The 21,336-nt window shown below is 43.6% G+C and overlaps 1 protein-coding gene across 7 annotated transcripts in view; it reads left to right on the top strand.

Moving 5' to 3' along the window:
• The first annotated feature begins 6,936 nt into the window (after positions 1-6,936).
• SCUBE3 (signal peptide, CUB domain and EGF like domain containing 3) overlaps positions 6,937-21,336 on the top strand; it is a 262,129-nt gene continuing 247,729 nt past the window's right edge. For 3 of the 7 annotated variants that reach the window (XM_060231457.1, XM_060231455.1, XM_060231453.1), the window contains exon 1: positions 6,939-7,600. In XM_060231457.1, the coding sequence (XP_060087440.1) occupies positions 7,459-7,600 (142 nt within the window). In that variant the 5' untranslated portion in view covers positions 6,939-7,458. Of the gene's footprint in view, positions 7,601-21,336 lie in introns of all 7 variants that reach the window. The other 4 variants (XM_060231458.1, XM_060231454.1, XM_060231452.1 and 1 more) reach the window with 3 other exon arrangements.

The raw sequence follows: 21,336 nt of genomic DNA, 5'->3' as shown, positions 1-21,336 counted from the left end.
ATCCAACAGGGCTTCTCTCATGTTCTTATGTGACACAGAGTGTTGGACTGGATGGGCCACTGGCCTGATCCAACAGGGCTTCTCTTATGTTGTTATGTGATGCAGAGTGTTGGACTGGATGGGCCACTGGCCTGATCCAACAGGGCTTCTCTCATGTTCTTATGTGACACAGAGTGTTGGACTGGATGGGCCACTGGCCTGATCCAACAGGGCTTCTCTTATGTTCTTATGTGACACAGAGTGTTGGACTGGATGGGCCACTGGCCTGATCCAACAGGGCTTCTCTTATGTGACAATACTGACTTTGGTGGACCCAAGCACTGATTCAGTGTAAGGGAGCTTTGTGTTTGTGTCTTCTAGTGCAATTTTGTTCTCAGATCCTGTATTTACTTCATCAGTATATGGGATAAGGCACTTTCTCAACTGTGCTGCATAATGCAGCCTATTTATTTTGTCCTGTTGGCTCTGTTGGCTCTATCTGCGCCACCTTCATCACTTTCGGGGTGTGGATCCCCCAGTGGAGTGGTCTCCCGACTCCCTCCGCCGGCTGTTTCTGATAGCCCTGCGCCCCCTCTTTCATTTGATATGTGTCCCGTGCGGGTGCCACCCTCCCGCCGGGAGATGCCGCAAAATGAGCCCCCTTGAGGCTTATGGCGGCAGGGCTCGGGGGAAGCGAGCTAGACTGCTGTTCTTTTGAGGGGTTATAGAGTGTTTCGAGCCCGTCCCTGTGGCATCGGTCCCATCATTGTGGGGCCCAGGGGGCCGGCGCAGCGGCACGCTGAAGCAGCCTGTCGGTCACTTCCAGGTTCCTGTCCTGCATCTTGACCGGTGTTATTAGTGACAGGCTGCTTCGGCGTGCCGCTGCGCCGGCCCCCTGGGTCCCACAACGATGGGACCGATGCCACAGGGACGGGCTCGAAACACTCTATAACCCCTCAAAAGAACAGCAGTCTAGCTCGCTTCCCCCGAGCCCTGCCGCCATAAGCCTCAAGGGGGCTCATTTTGCGGCATCTCCCGGCGGGAGGGTGGCACCCGCACGGGACACATATCAAATGAAAGAGGGGGCGCAGGGCTATCAGAAACAGTCAGCGGAGGGAGTCGGGAGACCACCCCACTGGGGGATCCACACCCCGAAAGTGATGAAGGTGGCGCAGATAGAGCCAACAGAGCCAACAGGACAAAATAAATAGGCTGCATTATGCAGCACAGTTGAGAAAGTGCCTTATCCCATATACTGATGAAGTATATACAGGATTTGAGAACAAAATTGTTTCCGGCGGTGATATTTGGGGGATTTTTGGGGACGTCACAGGAAGTGCTGTGAAGTCACTTCCTGTTTCCGGCTGGTGACGCGGGGGAAATGATGTCACAGGAAGTGATGCCACTTCCTGTTTCCGGTGGTGGCATGACATCACTGGAAGTGACGTCACCGGAAGTGACGTCACTTCCTGTTTCCGGCACACACACACCCCCCCCCCCACAGTGTCCCTGGCTGGCCTTCAGACATTATGGTCACCCTACTCACTGGAGAAGATCCTGATGCTGGGAAAGACAGAAGGCAAAAGAAGAAGGGGACGACAAAAGATGAGATGGCTGCACAGCATTGCTGATGTAACAAACACGAATTTGAGCAGACTTCAGAGGATGGTGGAAGACAGGAGGGCCTGGCGTTAAGTCAGACTCGACTGTGTGACTGAACAACAACAACAACTGATTTATAACTTATTTTTATGTACTTTTAAAAACCTGCTTTCTGCTTGCTTCAAACTGGCTGGTCCTCGGACTATAATAAAGGATTGATTGAATACTGATTACTAATGTTGCCTCTGTTTACAGGGCCGGCCTGAAGGCCCACAGTGCCCCAGGCAGCCTTGTCGCCGCCCCCCCCTTTCCCTGGGAGGGAGGGCAGGGAGAAGAGCTGGTGATTGAGGCTGGGAGGAAGGAGGGGGGAAAGCGGCGGCGATCGGGGCTGGGAGGGAGAGGAAGGAGGCAGGGAGAAGAGCCAGAGACTGGGGTTGGAAGGAAGGGGGGGGAAGCGGCAGCGATTGGGGCTGGGAGGGAGGGAAAGGAGACAGGGAGAAGAGCCAGCAATCGGGGCTGGGAGGAAGGAGGGGGGAAAGTGACGGCGATCGGTGGTTCATTGTTACTGCCCCACACGGAGACTGATCTTTACTCGCTTAGATCGGCTGATGCGGCTTCTACTTCTTTGAACAGCCCATGACGCAAGAGGAGAGACTTCATTCCCCCTCCTTCCCAAAACCAGAAGTGAGGGGGACTGAAGTTTCCTCTTGCGTCACAGGCTGTTAAAAGAAGTAGAAGCAGCGCCTGACAATCGAAGCGACTAAGGATCAGCATCCACGTGGTGCGGCGGCAGCATGGAGGGCGGCGGCGCTGCCTGGCAGCCCCACGAACGGAAGGAGGGTGGCAGCGGTGTGGGGGGAGGGAGGCAAATTAAGCGTTTGCCATGGGCACTGAGAGACGGGGAGCCCAATTCATTGCCCTCTACCTCCCAGCGCCTTAGGCAGCTGCCTAGTTTGCCTAGTGGGCAAGCTGGCCCTGTCTGTTATTTCATGTTGTTAGCCACCTTGAGTCTTTGTAGAGTGGGCAGAATATAAATCTAACATAATAAATAAATAAATAAATAAATAATAAATGTTTCTATCTGGTGTCTGTCTGGTATTTCAAGAAGCTCTAAGTGGCATACACGGTTCTTTCCAATTTTATGCTCATAACCACCTGTAAGATAAATTAGCTTGGGAGTGTATGACAGGCTGAGCATCACCCAGCAAGCTTTATGGAAGCCTGGGGATTTGAATCTTCCAAATGATAGTCTAGCACTCTAACCAGTATACTATACCAATTCCCCAGCTTCTTGTATTTTTGGCACATCATAATTTTGTACACACTTCTTATTCTGCATATATCACATATAAAAGCTAACATTTAATTTAGCTAGAATAACATTTGCCAGGCTGGAGTCTGAAATCTATCCTTTTATTTCATCCTGGCCAGATATTGAACTTGATATCTTTCGACAACAAGATGCTAATCTACAGATCAGCTCTGGATTTTTTTAAAAAAATCCTTTATTGCCCTTAGGATGTTTGCATGTGCTTCCATCAACAACCCTAAATTTAAAAAAAAATTGCTAGATCATACAGTGAGATTATGTTTGCCAGTAGTCACAAATGGTAGAGAGAACACAAGGTATTGGATAAAGGATCAGAGTCAGGAAGTCTATGGTCATTAGCCTTTCTATGCATATGGCCAAATATTCTCAGCTAGTCCACTTGTTGCACATTTTTTCCTCAGCACACAAAATACAATATTGGCGAAGAAATGCAATTCCCCAACATCATGCATTAATTAAAGGGCTGTATGGAATGTGGGTGCATATCATGGCCCCTACTGGATAGGCTTCATCGTGTGAAATAAATGGTGCAACTGCCCCCTCCATACCCACATAGTTTTGCTAGCAAGTCAACTCCACCGTTCAGTTATCTCCTGCCATTTTATATTTATCCCCTCCCAGTTCTAAGGCTTCATAGAACATTGCTGTGCTAATGCCAGATTTAGATATTATTAGGTATAGCCATTTTAATAAATCTGATTGGGTTTTTTGTTGTTCTTGTCCCACCTATGCCACCAAACTGTGGAAGAATATGGCTGCTCTGGCCTGCAGGCCCCATTTCCACCCTGCCCTCCTAGAGGTTCCCAACTCCCTGGAGGGGCTTTCCCCTCCTGAAATAGTGTGCCTGAAATGCTAGAGGTCTATGTGGTACAGAGAACCACTGCCAGAATTAAAAATTATGAAGTATTTGTTTAAAAATGAATGTTTACAAGCATACTTGCTGCTTGCCAGCTTCTCTCCAGGAGAAAAAGCATTTTTTCTTCACATTGACAAAGAACATCTCAAAAAGATTTTTCCACTTTTAGTGAAACCCCTCTCTGCTTGCAAACAATATTTTGCCCACCCAATTCTTCCTAGGTTTCCATCCCTTCCACACACCTTTGTCTTTCCACACCTTTCATCAAGGTATTGATTCAGAAGAGCTGAAGTTGGCCTGCAGCTAACATTTCCTAGTGGTAAGGCAAATCAGTGTGTGATTTTCAGCTTTCTGAGATCTGAGTTCTAATGCAACGATGACTGAGTGGCAATAAAATCTACAGAATTGATTTTTTTCCCCAGCTGCTTTTTTTACATTTTGTGTTTTCACCCAAGCTGTATGCACATCCTATTTGCTTCAGTAGGGTGACATCAGTTAAACAGCAATAGTAGCTATGCATTCTCATTGTTGGATCACTTAGATTTTGCATTGATGCTTGGCTGATGCAAATGATGCACAGTGGTTAGTGGAGGCTGCCCAGTCTGTATAGGTGACAGAGACTGGGCAAACTCCTTCAACCTACATGGTTGAATGCTTCTCCATACAACAAATTATGACCTGACATCTTATTTTTCATCTTTATTTTTCAAGTAAATATTGTTTACTTGTTTATATATGAGCTGCAACATATTGTCCAAAGTGGAATAACACGGACCAATTTCAGTCATCTCAGCAAAGTGGCCTGGAATCAAATTCTTGTCCTTGAGTCGCTTTGTACATTCTCAGTTGTATGGCAGGAGTCACAAGTCACTACCATTGGGATACATGCCTGAGAAACCTTAGGATATATGATTCTTGTCTTATATTGCAGCTATTAGTCAGTGGGGCATGGCGGGGGGGGGGCATATCATATCAAAGAACACTGAGGGAACCTGGGATTGGCCAGATTTAGTAATTATATTCCTTATGGTCCTCAGCTCAACATTTCTAACCCTACCTTTTGTTCCATGTATAACCTCTTTAAGCTAGAGATTCTATTTCCTTTACCATGGATATTGTCATAATTTGTTGAAGTAATTGGGGAGGGTAACACATACATTTCCTTTGTTCTGTCTGCAGAACTTCAGGGGTAAGTATTAACATGGCTAAAAAAATAAGAGTCACCCCAATTGGTTATCCAAGCCCCTAAGGTAGTTTAATTGTATGAAGTGTGATAAGGGTGTTGAGGGCTGCCTTGAGAATTCCTAAAGGGCTTGATAAAGTTAGGTTTACTTCTGGTGTAGGAGGTGTCACACATGGTAGCCTGCATGTACAAGTAATTAAGAGTATCACACTAGGACAGGGGTGCCAACTTGGGAAATGCCTGTGACAACTGGATCTGAATCCATACTCTGCCATAGAAGCTCATCTGGTGATCTTGGGACCATTGTAATATCTAAGCCTAGCCAACCTAACAGGGTTGTGTTATAAGTTGCTTTTTGGTCCTCATGAGGAAGAAATGTGAGATATAAATAAAAATAAAATAATATGACAAAACAAAAAAGAGCATTTTCCATTTCTTGCACTTGTAATTCAAAACAAAACTCACATTTGTATTTTCAAATTATCATCTTTCACTTTGAACACAGATGAAGCTGCCTTTTATTGAATCAAAACATCAGTCCATCGAAATCAGAATCATCTCTTGGACTGGCACAGCAGCTCTCCACGGTCTCAGGTGGAGGTCTTTCACATCACCTACCACCTGGTACTTTAAACTGGAGATGCAGGGGCTTGAACCTGGCGCCTTCTGCATGTACAAAGCAGAGGTTCTTCCACTGAACCACACCCCTTTCAACCCTACATTAGCAACGTTCACATGTACTGTGCACAAATACAACTGAGAGGTTCAAAGGCACTTTGTAGCAACATATGTGAAAGTCTGTTAAGTGACTAATCCTGAATATGGATGAAAATATCTCCCCCTGAGGGCACAAACACTAGTACTGCAGGTTTTTATGGAAAGGATCTCATTTTAGAGTTAAAGATAAAAACACATACAACCCATATTTTCTATCTCTGCAATAGATGTAATGCTGAAACACAAAGATACAAAATCTTCTCAGTCCCATTCAAACGATGGGTTTGCATAGACAGGGAGAGAACAATGGGGGGGTGTTAACGTCTGCACTGAAAGGCAGCAAAGCTAGCGTGTCTCTAGGTGGACAGGCATTCCCTCCTCAGCACAGATCCAGGTGGGCTGCCGTGTTCTTCTGAAGCAACCAAGTTTGAGTCCAGTGGCACCTTTAAGACGACCAAAGTTTTATTCAAGGTATGACCTTTTATGTACAGAAGCTCATACCTTGAATAAAACTTTGTTGGTCTAAAGGTGCCATTGGACTCTGTCCTAAGCGCAGACATTGTGGGAGCAATGCGCTTTTAGTGACTGAACCGCATTCTGCACATGCTCAGAAGTGCCCTGCGCGGCTTGCAAGGCTGAGTCCGCGCCGCAGACAAAAATAAGTTCCAGAAGTTGGGCCTCTGTAAACCCTGGTCTCTGGGCAGCGAGTACCAAGCTTTCCCGGACTTTGATATGCAACGGTGGACTTCTGTTGTCTGATGAGCTTCTCATCTCTAATAGTTTACGTTCCTTCAAACAAAGAAGCAATAAAAGTTGCTTAAAAATAATCAGGGTTACAAATTATTGCCGCTTTAGGAGCAAGAACAGCAATAGGATGAATTTTGCTTCGGGCTGGAAGCGGAGGTAAGTATAACGTGGCAAAGACTCCTGATAATTTGTAGAGAGCCCCCCCCCCCACACCCTTTATTTCTACCTCCTCGCAATCCCACCCATCCCCCTTCGCTCAGCCGAAGGGAGAGAGAAGCTCTTTGATCTGGAGTTTGCACTGATCCCGAGAGCACGTCTCTTGCCTTCAGACCAAGCATCAAAAGTAAAAAAAAAAGAAAGGGGGGGTTGCAGGTCATGGCATCTGCAAACTGGGTGTTCCCCCCCTTAATTCTCTTTTCTGAACACAATCCTCTTTCTCATGCCCCTCCCCTTTTTCCTCCCTAGCTGGGCAAAGCGGGTGGGGGGGGGTGGAGAGACGGCAAAGTGCTTGTTGGGTCTGGAGCTCGCACGGGAGTTTGCATTGATCCATTGATTGCACATGGTCTCTTGCCTGACCTCCTTGCTCCCAGGGAAGCTGTCTCCATGGCTACTGGCCCTACTCCCCCAGTGGCAGACTGTAAATTCCTGCAGGCAGAGCAGAGCACAGCCGGGGAGGGTGGGAGGGAGTGAAGGAGCAGCCGAAGCCAAATAGAAAGAAAGAAAGGAAAAAAGGGCGTTGCTTTGATGGACCTTTCACAGGTCCCCAACACTAGACCAAGGCACTCCCCCCTCCTCAATATATTGCTCTCTGACAAAACCGGAGCTGGCTGCGATTCTTTTTGTAAGAAGGATCAACGGAAGCAGCTGAGGGGAGGGTGATCAAGTCCACCTAAAGATTGCGCGGTTCTCTTTTCCTATTTAGTAATAGCAGGAAACGCAGACTGAATCTTGAGCCCTTTTGGCCATCCTTTCCCCAGTAATCTTTCTCCAGCGCCGCTTTTATACACCGCCAGAAAATAGACTTTTGGTGGTGTTAAAGTTTGCATGCCTTGGTGTCTCGTTTTAAAGCATCAGAAAAGCCCTTCTGCACACATGCCGATTGCGATGGGGGCCCTGGAGATTACTGGATTGTGTATGCTTTTCTTTTTCCTCTACTCCGGCAACACTATGGCTAAAGCTAGTCAAGGTAAGGCTAATCCCCCCTCCTCTCTCTCCTCCCCCCATATATAAGCGATCCTTCCTTTAGCTTTTAACCCTTCATGCAATCTGTGAAATCAGCAAGCAAAAATAGCTAATTTCTGAATGCAGATCTTGTTTTATCTTCTCTTTATTGTATTTGCTAGAAATTCTTTTAGAATTACTTTTCAGGTATTGGAGGGGGTGTAGGGTGAATATGGAGAAAGTCCCCCCTCCCAGAATAAGAAGCGTGCTAGCCATAGCCTCCACCTGGGTGACGGATCCTCTATCCTTTATGGGATTAATACTTTTGGAACAGTTACTGTAAAAATACTGACCTGCGCATGATTATAGTTATTGAATATGGTAAGTTATTTGAGATGTTGGAGTAGTGCTTGAGATACTGACATGGATATTCTTAGGGAGGATGTACATTTTACTTGCATCTACCTGCAAACAGCCTGAAATAAATCCTGCAGTAAGAATAAGTTTTTCGTAAATCCAAACACATACCATGAAATACAAAGAACATTCCATGAAATCCTAGTAACACTTTCCTGCAAGGAAGTCACACAGAACAAACCTGGGTAGGATTCTGAGTAGAGTTGTTTAGGATTGGTCTTCCAGTCTCTTTATAGCTTGGATTCGCTGTAATAGTAACATGTCGCCTCTAGAAGAGAGGAGATAACATGCAGGAGAAATACAAGAGTGAGAGGGGACTGTTTTGTCCTTGTAGATATGCAGCATTTAATCTGTGTGGGTTGTATCTTCCTTTTTTCCTTCTCCTCTAAAGTTCGGAGCGAATTTCAGAGGTCTTAAGTGTTTTTTAAAAAAAATAAGCTTGAGAGAGGTCAGACTAAAAAACTACAAGAGGTTTTATATATTTTTGGCACAGTTTATAAAGAGAGGACCGAGCTTAATGTAAAGCTTTGTGATTTTAGCTTAGAAAGGAATGCTAAGGTTTTTTTTCCTTCTCCAATTATCTTTGGTGTTTGCATTGCTTTCATATTCTTATCATAATATTTATTTATTAAGGCCTTTTGGGTTTGAATTCCATTGAAGCCCTGGCCAGAATTATGCTAAAATACCAAAGCAAAATTCCATCCTGTAGAGACTTGACGGATACCTTCAGGGAGAGAAGGGGAGGGAGCATGGTGTAGATTTGGGCTAGATTCTTGGTTGATGAAAATTTGCATGGAGAAACTTCTTTGTTGTATTAGTTCTTGTATAGGATAAACAAAATGACATTTCAGTGGAAATAGTTTTTAACTGCTTCAGCTGCATGGGAATCTTGACTTTATTCTGAAAGGTAATTTTAACTAAAAATACTGTGATGCGTTATTTCATTCCAAAGAACCTGAAAACTGCAGCCTATCAAACAGGACTTAATTCTGTTGCTTACAGTGCTTGCTGCTGTTACCAGGAGCGTTTCTTAATGGGAGTGGCAAGTAATAACCAGAAAAAAAACCTTGACTTTAAGCTTCTTTCTGGGTTTTTTTGGAAAGTGTTGTGATTATGAATGAAACTTGTATGTAGAAAGTAGTGCACTCACATAGAGACTTCTGGAAGTAAAGTTGACCCTGAAAGATGTAGACTTGGATGCTACTTTTTTGAAAAAAACCCATTAGGGGGAATCTCTGATTTTTAAATGAGAAAGTCACCATGAGAAAGATGAAACCAATATTTAAAACCAGTAAATGACAGACATTCTGTCTCTTGAGGATATCACATCCACTTAACTAATAGAGAGAATTTTGTGCATAGACTTGCTGGATGCCAGAATGAGACCGGGGGAAGGTCAAAATGAATTTCCAGGGACACTACCCTATGTATGCAGGTGGGAAAAAACTTTAAAGGACCCCTTTAAAGCTGTCACTCAGCTTCCTAAAATTGTCAGGAGCTGATGGAAGAAACATACATGCTTCCTTGTGCTGAACATTGGCACCACTCCATTCAGCATGGAGGCGCCAGCTGACAGGGTTGGAAGTGAGACTGAAAGGAATTGCTTCATTGAAGCATTGGGCCTGTAGAGGGGGCTCAAGCAGAGATGCTGCTGTGATCGTCCCAAGAGTCTGCTCCATGGAACCAGATACTCCAGTCAAAACAAGGAGATTTACATGTGGAAGCAGGTTTCAGGTTATGCATGACCTGTGGGATTAGAAACTGTTGAAAATTAGGTGCAGTCCATCTCCATTGCAGTGGTTTCATTTGGATGTGCATTCCCATACACAACTGAATTCACATCTGTTTAAAATCAGAATCTGTATAGATTGTATCTGAATGTGGGTATTCATTTAGATATGCAGCTGATTTAGCTGCACTTCCTGATCCAGCAAGGGATGCATGTGAAATGGGATGTAATATTTTCTCCTCTTTGATTTGTATCTCATTTTTCCCTTCTATGAAATTATCCATATTTAATATTTAAAATTAAAAATGGTTGTATTTAAGTTATGGTTTTAAAAGGAGGGTTGGAGCAAAATATACAGACAGCTATTCCCCCCCCCTCCCCTCGAATAATAGCCGTTCCTAGCAAGAGTAGATCACTATGTGTCATTTATGCTGCTCCGTAGCAGCAGGCTTTTAAAATTTGTCTGGTTTATGTTTAGATGATAAGCATTTAGAGAAAGCAGTGGCTGTAGTAATAGTGACATTTTACAACTGTCCACTTCAGGGAGTGGTAGTGGAGAAGCTGTGCCACCACTCATCAGTCCTTCTTTAACTTCACTCTCCAAGAAACTGAGCTGCTGAAGAGGACTGCTTTTATTTTGGAATTCCCCCCCCAGTCAGAATATAGCATGCACCCGATTTATTGGGGAGCTTGCACATGATGCCCTCCTTGTTCCCAGCATAACTTGTGGGACTTCCAGGACTTTCACTTTTAAGCTTGAGCAAAGTGTAAACTACTTTCCTACTACTACTTAAAAGGGAAACAGAGTGCTTGATTTAGGCAGAGAGCATCTGTGTGAACACTCTTCCAGCAACCAGTCTAGGGGTGGGTGGAACTTAGTGCTGCTTTCAAAATGGTGATGCTGAACTCTGCTATTTCTTCCACCTCTTTAACAGGACTTTAATATTTTGTTAAAACCAAACACAGCTGTTGGAGCAGAGGGAGTTTCTGGGCTACAGGAGGCCTCAATGAGATTCTTGTCTAGTTGGTGCTGTTGCAGCGAGGGAAAAGGAGATGGGGAGGATGGGTGCAAGCAGTGTGGAGACTAGGTGCATGTGTGGATGTTGTCCCTTGGCACCTCTATTCTGCTTGCTGCTGCTTTCACAGTGGGGGCTGCTTTTCCTGGCCCTGTTTGGAACAAGCTCAGTTTTCATCCACCTACTAAACAAATGCCCCTTGCAAGAAAGATGGAAGCATCTTTATATGCTCCTATGAAAGAGGCCTGGTTGTCAGAGGTTTGCCTACATTTTAATAAACAATTTTTACATTTGCATGGCTTGCTGACTTAATATCCCTTGTTGACAATAATAACATAATGAATTACCTGTTGGTCTGAAAGACAAAAAGCTTTATTTCAATCATTCTTTTGGCCTCTTTCAAGAGCAGACTGGATATTCAAGAATGGCTGGGCCTCTTCGGTACAAGTTAGGTCAGTATTGAAATGTTATTGCAGTATTGCAATATTATTAAATCCAAATACTTTGTGTGTATGATTGTTAGGCTGAAGACGCTAGCAATGAACTGCAAGTGTTAAGATGACAGCACATGCTGTTTTCTTTTCATAAATATGGAGATGAAATGCTCAGAAGTTTAAGGTGCTTCTGTGTTCACAATTCTATAAAAATTTGAAGACTAAGACATGATTATGTCACCGTAAAGTGCATGGGCCCAGAAATCTGAGTTATGTTTGTTGCAGACCTCATGTATAAACATGGGCAGTTCAGATAGGTTGTAATTCTCAAATCAAATCTCACTGGACCAGAATAAGTGGATTAATCATTTGATCTCTGAGGCCTAATTTCAAAGAAACTATAAATGTTCTACAGAGTTTACTGTTAAGATATTTTGAAAACATGGAGATGGGAAACAGTATAAGGCTTTAAAAAAACTGTTTATAATTTAAATGTACCAGAAGAGGGGGCTTTGCCTATGCTTGGATCTTGGGAGCCATCAGAAGATTCTTGTGCATGATCTGGAAATGAAACTTTCTTAGTCATTTGGTATTATTGTTATCAACATTCACTCATGATCTGTTCACCTGATTTTTGTAGTCTACTGATTGGTTTGTTTCAGCATTTGGGAATGACTAATTCATACAGACAGAATTTAGTTTTTTGTAAAATGGACTGGTTGATATAGTAATTCCTGGAGTGTGTGTGTGGGGGGGGGGGGAAGGTAGATCACAACTGGTAGATTCTACCATGAGTCATGGTAGACTATCTGAAGCACCTGTCTCTGGGACTGCAGGGGGTCTTTGTTGTCCAGTGCTCAGATCTCAGGATGAGTAGTTCTCACCCTGTGACGCTGGCCCCCATTGTTGTGCCAACCAGTATTATTGACAGCACTGCAGTTGCTCCTCTCTAGCCAAGCTATAAACAAGAATATTACACAAATTGTGGCTGTTTAAATATTGCAGATAAGGAATAATCATATGTCTCAGCCTTAGTATTCCTCAACTGTAAAATGGGAGTGTTAATTAGCTGCTGTGACTGGGTCTCTGTTTAGCAATGTTAAGGTTTCTTGCTGGAATTCCTGATGTGTAGTAACTGACATGTGAAATATATACCTGTGTCAGCAGATACTACCACATATGGGTTATATAATGCAGCAAGTAGTTGTGATCAGTAGATAGGATTGTCAACTCTGGGGTGGAAAATTCCCAGAGATTTGAGGGTGGAGCCTAAGGAGGGCAGTGTTTGGGGAGGAGGGACCTCAGCAGGATATAATGCCATAGAGTAGGTTCTCTGGGTCAGCCATCTTCTCTAGGGGAACTGATCTCTGTAGGCTGGATGGGATTTGTAATTCTCAGAGATCTCTGGGACCCACCTGGAGTCTGGCAATCCTATCAGTTGATCTCTATTCTACAGACTGCCCATCTCAGTATTCACTGATTTTTATCTCTCCAGTAAACCAACCCGGTTTGAAAGCTGTGTGCAGCTTATTAACTGGGTTTTGTTAATAACAAGCAAGGCAGAAATAAAGTCATCCTTTAATATTAATGTCTGGAAGTCAGTAGGAAACTTCCCTAGGGTCCTATTATTTTATTACTGCCCTCTATAATTCTTGATAGGCTTATACAGACAGCCATTCTCTTGATCTGTTTTCTGCTGTATATATTTCCTAAGCATTATATGGTGGTGATAAGGTGATAATGGGTGTGAATGATTCATTGCATAAAAATCTGATCTTTCATATCTGTCCACCACCATTTTGACATCTGTTTTGGGGCAGTCTTAATCTGGCTTTTCCTTGGGAAAGTACCCTATGGTAAAGTAGCAACTAATTTGACTCAGTAGTATATATTTCTTATTCTCCTCTAGACCTTCTTCAGACCAGAAACTCAATGGCAACTCCTATGTACTCAGGAGCAGTTAACAATGCTACATGGGATTTTCCTCTTTGACTCAGACTGCACAATGGAAGTATAGATTCTTCTTATACAGACCCTGTGCCAAAAGTAATATAGATTAAGCAAAATGAGTATTTGGATGATTTAGTCAGAGTTAATACTGGTAAAATGAAGAATTCCAATAATTGTTAACCTACACTTAAAATAATTAATCTGGCTATGTTTAAATTTTAACACTCCTGTGGAACATATTTCAATAGAGTTAAAAGGTCTCAGCCTCCCACTGGAGTCCATACCTTGCTAGAGGCACTAATGTAGAGAATGATTATGAGGAACAAGATGATGTAGAGCATTGATGGGTTTGTGAGATAATAGGATGGGTTCTTTTAAAGTCAGAATGTACCTGCAGGGCCTAAACCAGGGGAATTTTTAAAGAATATAATTCACTTGATTGCAGATACATGATGATCTTCCCCTCCCTTCTCACCATTGCTTAGTATAACCTCTCCCCTTCTCTTTCTACCACCTTTCTCCTCCTCCTCCTGCTTATCACTCAAAAATCAAAGGGGATGATTGTCTCCCGCACTTCTGAAATATGAAATTTAAAACCATAAACATTTCAACATACAGCAGTTCAAAGGAAAACTTTGATTGAAGACATCTAACATGCCTGTACTTAGATTTGAAGTGATGCTGGGGGAGGGGAGAGGACTTGGAGAAGGGGTAAAAAGTCTGTTTTGTAACAGCAAAGCAAAGTCTAAATTTTCAGACATGTTGAATCATCCTGTCTTGAGGTGCATTACTGCCTCCAAAGTGTAAGGGGTTATATTGTTTTTTACAAAACATTATACTGGAGTAATCTACATAGGAAAATATTTCTGAATAATTTTAAATTTCATTTTAAAAGTTGTAAGTCCCCAGAGAGGCTTAGGGAAAGCTTATGGTGATGGTAAATAAAGTGTTCTCTGTCTTCACAAACTTAAACTTGGTTCAGTATGTTGGCTGGTCTTCAAGTTATGCACCAAACATCATAGACATTTTCCCCATCCTGTTGCTTTTTCAGATGAAAAGAGATATTTTTAAGGATGGTTTTAATTAGTTAAAAATACTACCTACTGAAACAAAGATTCTTCTTTACAAAAGGACTGTTTGTAGCTTGTATATGACAGTGACATGTGAATCCATATGAGCAGCAGTCATTTTGTAGAAAAATAAGTAGTGGAGCTCATCCAGGGATTGTTATGCAGCTGCACTTACTATTCAATGGACAAGGAGGTGGAACTCTCAGAAAGAGGAGGTGGAACTCTCAGAAAGGTTCAAGAGCTGCGCTCCTGTGAGCTCCCAGTGAATCTGAGGCCTGCATATGAGGATGCAAGCACCTAATGCACAGCTAGGGTTGCCAAGTCCAATTCAAGAAATATCTGGGGACTTTGGGTGTGGAGCCAGGAGACTTTGGGGGTGGAGCCAAGAGACATTGGGGCAGAGCCAGGAACAAGGGTGTGGCAAGCATAATTGAACTCCATGGGAGTCCTGGCCATCACATCTAAGGAGACAGCACACCTTTTTAAATGTCTTCCTTCCATAGGAAATTATGAAGGATAGGGGCACCTTCTTTTGGGGCTCATAGAATTGGACCTCCTGGTCCAATCGTTTTGAAACTTGGGGGGTATTTTGGGGAGAGGCACTAGATGTTATACTGAAAATTTGGTGCCTCTACCCCAAAAAACAGTCTCTCCAGAGCCCCAGATATCCGCAGATCAATTCTCCATGATTTTCTATGGGAATAAATCTCCATAGGGAATAATAGAGTTCCCAGCAGACATTCCCCTCCCCTCCCCCCGCTTTCTGACGACCCTGAAGCGGGGGAGGGTCCCCAAACCGGGGGATCCCCTGCCCCCACCTGGGGATTGGCAACCCTATGCACAGCTAATACATAACTCTATCCAGTCTGCAGAATTTTGTCCCATTTGAAGAGTAGCCAAGAAGCAGAATTCAGGCAGGGCAATACAATTAAAGGCTGGTGTGTGTTTTCCTGGCTTACACTGAGTTCTGTGGTACACAGTAAGTGGGTTGCAATCTGGAACACAGTGAAAGGGGATGAAAAGTAGTGTTGAGGCAAGGATCACAATTCATTTTTGTTTCTCTTATCCACTCCCAATTAGACTTGATGAGCCTTTACTTAGTAATTTTGAGCCTTTACTTAGGAACAGATTTTCTTAAATGATGCTTCCATACTGAATCTCTTCCAGTTTGGCTTCTGCCCTGGCTATGGGGTGGACACTGCACTTGTTGCCCTCACAGATGTCCTCCAGAGGCACCTGGATCAAGGCAGGTCAGCATTGCTGTTGCTCTTAGATCTGACAACAGCATTTGACACAGCTGGCCCCAATCTGTTGACCCATTGCCTTGCTGACATTGTGATATAGGGGGACTGCTTTGCAATGGCTTTTTCCTCATTTCTCCGTGGTTGGGAAAAGAGGGAGGCACTGGGAGCGTGGATGTTCTTGCAATACCCACTTGAATGCAGGTTGCCTCAGGGGGCAATCCTTTCTCCGATGTTATTTAACATCTGCATGTGCCCTCTTGCCTAGTTGGTCTGGGAGGTTGGGTTGTGCTGTCATTAATATGCAGATGACACCCAGCTCTATCTGTTTATGGATGTCTGGCTGGACTCTATCCCAGATATTTTGGACAGGTCATTAGTGGCTGTGGCTGGATCATTGCAGTAGAGCCATCTGAAGTTGAATCCCACAGAGATGGAAGTCCTGGACCTGAGTCTTGGGGGTCTGAGATCAAGAATTAGGCTCCCGGCCTTTGGTGGAGCACCATTGATGTCAGCGCCAGAAGTAGAGTCTCTGAGTGATGCTGGATTCCTCACTTTCCATGGAGGCCCAGGTCACTTTGGTTGCCAGATTGGCCTTTTATCATCTTCAGCATCCCATCTCACCCCCCAGGACCTAATTGCAGTGATCCATTCAATGGTAACTTTCAGGCTGGATTACTGTAACTCGCTATATGCAGGGGTACCTAAGCCTGATCTGGAAATTGCAGCTAGTTTAGAATGTGGCAGCACACCTGCTGACAGTGACACCTATGCAAGTGCACATCCAGCTGGTGTTGCACCAATTGAACTGGCTGCCAATTGAATACCAGATCCAGTTCAAGTTTATGGTTTTGACTTTAAAGCCCTACATGGGCTGGGGCCATCATACCTATGGGACCACCTCTCCCCATAAGACTCCTGGACAACTTTATGCTCTTCTGACCAATCCTTCCCAGTGATCCCTGGCCTGAGAGATGTCCACATATCCTCAAACAGGGTGAGGGCTTTTTTAGGCCTTGCCCCAACCTGGTGGAACAAGCTGTCACTCAAGGTCAGGGACTTATTATAGTTCCACAGGGCCTGTAAAATGGAGCTGTTCCACCAGGCTTTTGGCTGAGGTGACGAACATTCAATACTTCTGGCCTCCCTTGTCTACAGCCCTACCTTTCCCAGTGTCTTTGCTGTTTTGGGAGATTAATTGAAGATTGGATTTGGATTTATATCCTGCCCTATACTCTGAATCTCGGAGTCTGAGTGGCCACAATCTCCTTTACCTCCCCCCACCCCCTGCCCACAGCAGACACCCTGTGAGGTGGGTGGGGCTGAGAGAGCTCTTGCAGCAGTTGCCCTTTCGAGGACAGCTCCCACAAGAGCTATGGCTGACCCAAGGCCATTCCAGCAGGTGCAGGTGGAGGAGTAGGGAATCAAACCTGGTTCTCCCAGATAGGAATCCGCACACTTAACTACAACACCAAACTGGCTCTGGGCACTGGAGTCTCTGGGGTATCCATTCTTGCCTGATATGAGGCATGTTTTTTTCTGCTATTATTTGTTGCTATTATTTATTGTTTCATTGTTGATCGTTTTATGCTGTAAGCTGCCCTGAGCCCATTTTGGAGGTAGGGTGGGAATAAATTAGAAAAATAAATAAATAACCTGTTCTTCTATTATTCTGGTAAGGGGCTTTTGAAGGACAATCCAGGAATATTCAGTAATTAGCAATATTCCGTAATTAGTAACCATGCTAGAGTAAAATGGTAGTGCTTGAGGAAAAAGGAGAGGGGAAGCACTGTCTTTTTTAAAGCAGACAATTTGTGCAAGTTAATGGAGATTTTATGGGAGAAGATGAAAACAAGAAAAGAAAGTTAGGCATTTAATATTACAAAGCCCCAGTTATAGTGCCCCAGGTGACAACATTCAATCACAGATCTACAATTATAGAAATGCCTCTCAAATGTTCCCCTCCTAATATAAGTGTTGGCTTTGCAGACCCTAAAAGAATAACACTTGGTTCTCTGTTTTAATGGGGTTCGAACCCAGTTCATCCAGCACAAATGCTGATTAGTGATAGTAGTGTTAATGAAGTCTGCATTAGATTATCCCAGTTATTCACAGCAATGGAAAATTTGAGTCAATTTAGTTCAGTGATTCCTTTTAATGGGAGAAACTATGTACATCATTTTTTTGTGGACTTCAAAGACATGCCAACAGTATAATGCTGTTTCATGATATATGTATAGAAGGTCTGCTATTTCAGTGTAATCATCCACTATAATTACTTTCCTTTACATAATGTGCCTAACAGGGAAGCAAGGCATGTTCCAACACAATATACCAAGCCTCAGTTCTTTATTTAACAGAAGATTCTGTGTGGGACTGTAGATGAGACTCTTCGGGGAGAGCATTTTCCAGGGATATTACATGGCTCAGCAGATTATGTAGTGGCTTCAGTTGTAGCATCTGAAAACATTCCTGTTAGTATCAGAGGCCTTGGGCAACTCACTATTTTAAAGACTCCATTTTGCCATAGTCCAATTGATGTGTTAGGTGTGGCTTATGAGTGATGTATGTGTAAACATACCACTCAAATTGCCTTTGGAGACACTAAATCCTGTCTCTTCAGACAGGCCTGCTCTCTACAAATAAGTTGGTGCTCAGAGAACATGCTCTTGATGATGGCTATTATTACAGTGCTAGTCCAGTGTAAGTGGAATTTGCTGAAGCTAAATTGCCTTTCAGAAATGGCAGAGGACAGTCCTTGTCCCCAGGCAATCTAAGAAGAGATGTGACACAAAGAAGGAGCCTGAAAAATGGAAGGGAAGCAAGAAGAGGAAGATTTGAGTAGATTTCTTAAGTACTTTTTGAAAATGATGATGGATAGGGTGATTATATTCCTGTTTTTCCCCCTTCCCTCAGTACAATGTCACACGGGCCATTCCAAACAATGCAAAAAGGATTTTTGTTCCAATCTAGCTGTAACTGCTGGCTAAAAGTTATTCATATTTACTGGCAGCATTCCTGCTGGCATCAAGACACATCTAACTGATTCACTTCTAATGAGCATTGAAACGCAAGTGAACATCAGCAGTGCTTACATGCATTGGTGTCTTTTGCTGGATTGAGTTATCTGTTGTGCTTATCCAGGTGTTAGCTCCTGCAGAATGTCAGTTGGATGTCATCCTGTCCCCACATTTTGGTTTACAACGGAGAAAGTAGCATTTATGTGAAGGTATAGGGGATTGTAAGGGGATTATAGGGCTTGTTGTATGTCTCAGTGCTGGTGTTGTACAGCACTGTGGCTGGGAAGGAAACAATTACATTTTTTTAAAAAATGTGTTGGTTCATTGGTTCTTCGAATGGCTAAGGTGACAGGTGGATGGGTATTTGGGGGGGGGGGAGTAGCTTTGCTGCTTTTAAAACTTGTGTATGACATTAGTGCTACATGCGCACTCCAGCACAGCACATGGGAGGGACATACTTCCACAAGGGGTAATAATCCATTTACAACATGGCATAGGGTAGGACAGTATTGTTTATTTCAAGAGATACTGCTGACATTATCCATTCACACTTGTATAACCAGAATCCATGTGACAGTTGCTTGTTAACATGCTGCACATTGTTGAGGACTAGCTATTACATAAATACAGCTTATATTAATGTCCCAGAAGGCATTACTATGTTGACAGTTTCATCCCATGCCTTCTCCTGGCTGCAAATCTTCATAAAGCGCCCCCATCCCTGAAGTTATTTAGGAATAAATCTAGAGTTTTAATTTCCTCAGAAAATTGGCTTCCACAAGCCAGGTTCTTTGGGAATGCCCCAAGAATGCTCCCCAAACTCTTTAAAATCATCTCTGGCGAAGGGGGAGGGAAGAAGTTCGGTATTTCTGACATCCCTTGTCATCATATTTCAGACAAAGAAATGTGTTGTCTTTTGACTGGGCTCTCTAAGTGCAATACAAATTGCCTTAGCAGGCTCTTTCCGCTTCTTCCTTGCTGAGTGGTACCACAGTGTCTGAGGTGGTTATTAGTGCACTGGTAAAAAGGGCTACTGAAAAGCTTTAATTTGGCATTAACTCAAATGGAAATTATGTGAGGCTGCCAACAGCTACACATAGTCACATTCACCAAATATTAGGGGAAAAAACTGTTAATGTATGTTATATTAAATTAAAAATAAAATTAACTTTAAAAAGTTAATTTTGGAGTTCTTTTAGACTGGAGAACATTATGAATTGTTTGTTTAGTTTTATATTTTTACCAGCTGCCCAGTTCCCATCCCTCCTTTTACAATAAATCTGAAGCTTTAAACTTAAAACACAGTAGTTAAAATAGATGGAAGGGAAAGTTATCCATATCTAAGCAAATTTAAGAGTCAATATGAGCATAAAGTGAGATAATTTTCTCCCTATGTGTTTATGTACAGCAACTAATATAAGTACTAAATTCTGTTTACACATGGATTACAAGAACCTGAAATTCATTGTTGTACTCCTGTGCAGGCACACATTGGGGAACTGCGCATGTGCAGGCCTGCTACTCAGAAAATTTTATAGCTTATTGTTTTAGCCTAGCAACAGAGCCGAGGAGCTCTGGAGTGTTCTAGTGACTGTTTTCCCACTTAAATGGTCATGTGCTCTAGAGCGAGGAGCTCCCCTTCCCTCAGTTCTTTCTTCACTGCTGCTTTGTGAAGATAGATCTTAGTGTTGTTCTGTGAGTTATTTTTCCTCAACTTGTTGGTATTTTCTCTTTGAGACATGTTTATCTTGTCTCAAAAGGCTTTGTTTAAAAAGTGTTCCTCCTCTGGAACAAAGATGACTCACAGTAATGAGCATGCCTTATGTTTGATTTGCTTGGGCAAAGGACATAATGTGGTAAGTTGCAAAATCTGCAAACAGTTCACCCCTAAAACTCATAATGATCACGCCTCCTGCATCAAGGCAGCTTTATGGGAGAAAGCACTGTTGAGTTCTGATACCCTGGCAGTTAAGTCACCTGCCCTGGTGGAACATGCACCGCCCTCCTTGGTATCAAGATTGGTTCCCCAATCAGATTGGCTCTCGCCCACTCTCAAGTATCTTGGTTCTGAGGTTGGACCTAAACTTAAGGCATTCCAAATCATCGGAATTGGTGCCCACTGGGTCATCATCTGAGTCCTTACCCAAGAAGTTTAAAGCCAATCTAAAAGATAAGCTCCAGGTGATTTTTTCTGAACCTATGAGGCAGCCTGAACCATCTCTCCAGGTAGAGACTAAGGAGTTCCTGCCCCTGCGTACACCACTGCTGTGTTCTCTGTCACCCATTCCATCACCCTTGGAAGGCGAGCTCTGTACAGAAGTACTGGATTTTCCAGTAGTTCCTTTACCTCCTTCAGTCCCATCATGACAGCCTGGCCACCTACCTTTCCATCAGTTCCATGGCAGAGTACCCCTTTTTCTATCCATCTCCTTACCCACAGGAATGACGGGGAAGCCTCCCAGACCTACTCCACTGTTGGAACTGAGACAGCCTCAGCCCAATGAGTATGACTGCCTTCTGGTTCCCACCAGATGGAACCAGTCTAATCAGCCTCCACCAGCTGCCCTCTCCGGATCTGAGGAAGAGGAGGGGTCCCACTCAGGAACCGGCTTCAGCTTTCTATTTGACCCATCACCAGATGATACTGTGGGTGATCACAAGCCTGTCTTTCTACGTGAGGGCCTCCATCATTATTCAGAGCAAATTGTTAGGATTGCTTGGTCCTTGGACATTCAGATCACATCCACAGGTCCCAGGCTAAGATACTTGGGAGATTATACTTTGGACCCGTTCCAGCTTCTCTATGATTCTGTGACTCCCCAGGAATGATTGCCTTCCCCCTCTTGGAAGGGTTCTGAACATGGCAAAATCTATTTGGGAAAAA

The sequence above is a fragment of the Heteronotia binoei genome, chromosome 2, assembly GCF_032191835.1.
Source record: "Heteronotia binoei isolate CCM8104 ecotype False Entrance Well chromosome 2, APGP_CSIRO_Hbin_v1, whole genome shotgun sequence".
In the NCBI taxonomy this organism is placed as follows: Eukaryota; Metazoa; Chordata; class Lepidosauria; order Squamata; family Gekkonidae; genus Heteronotia; species Heteronotia binoei.
This window is presented reverse-complemented; position numbering and strand designations above follow the sequence as displayed.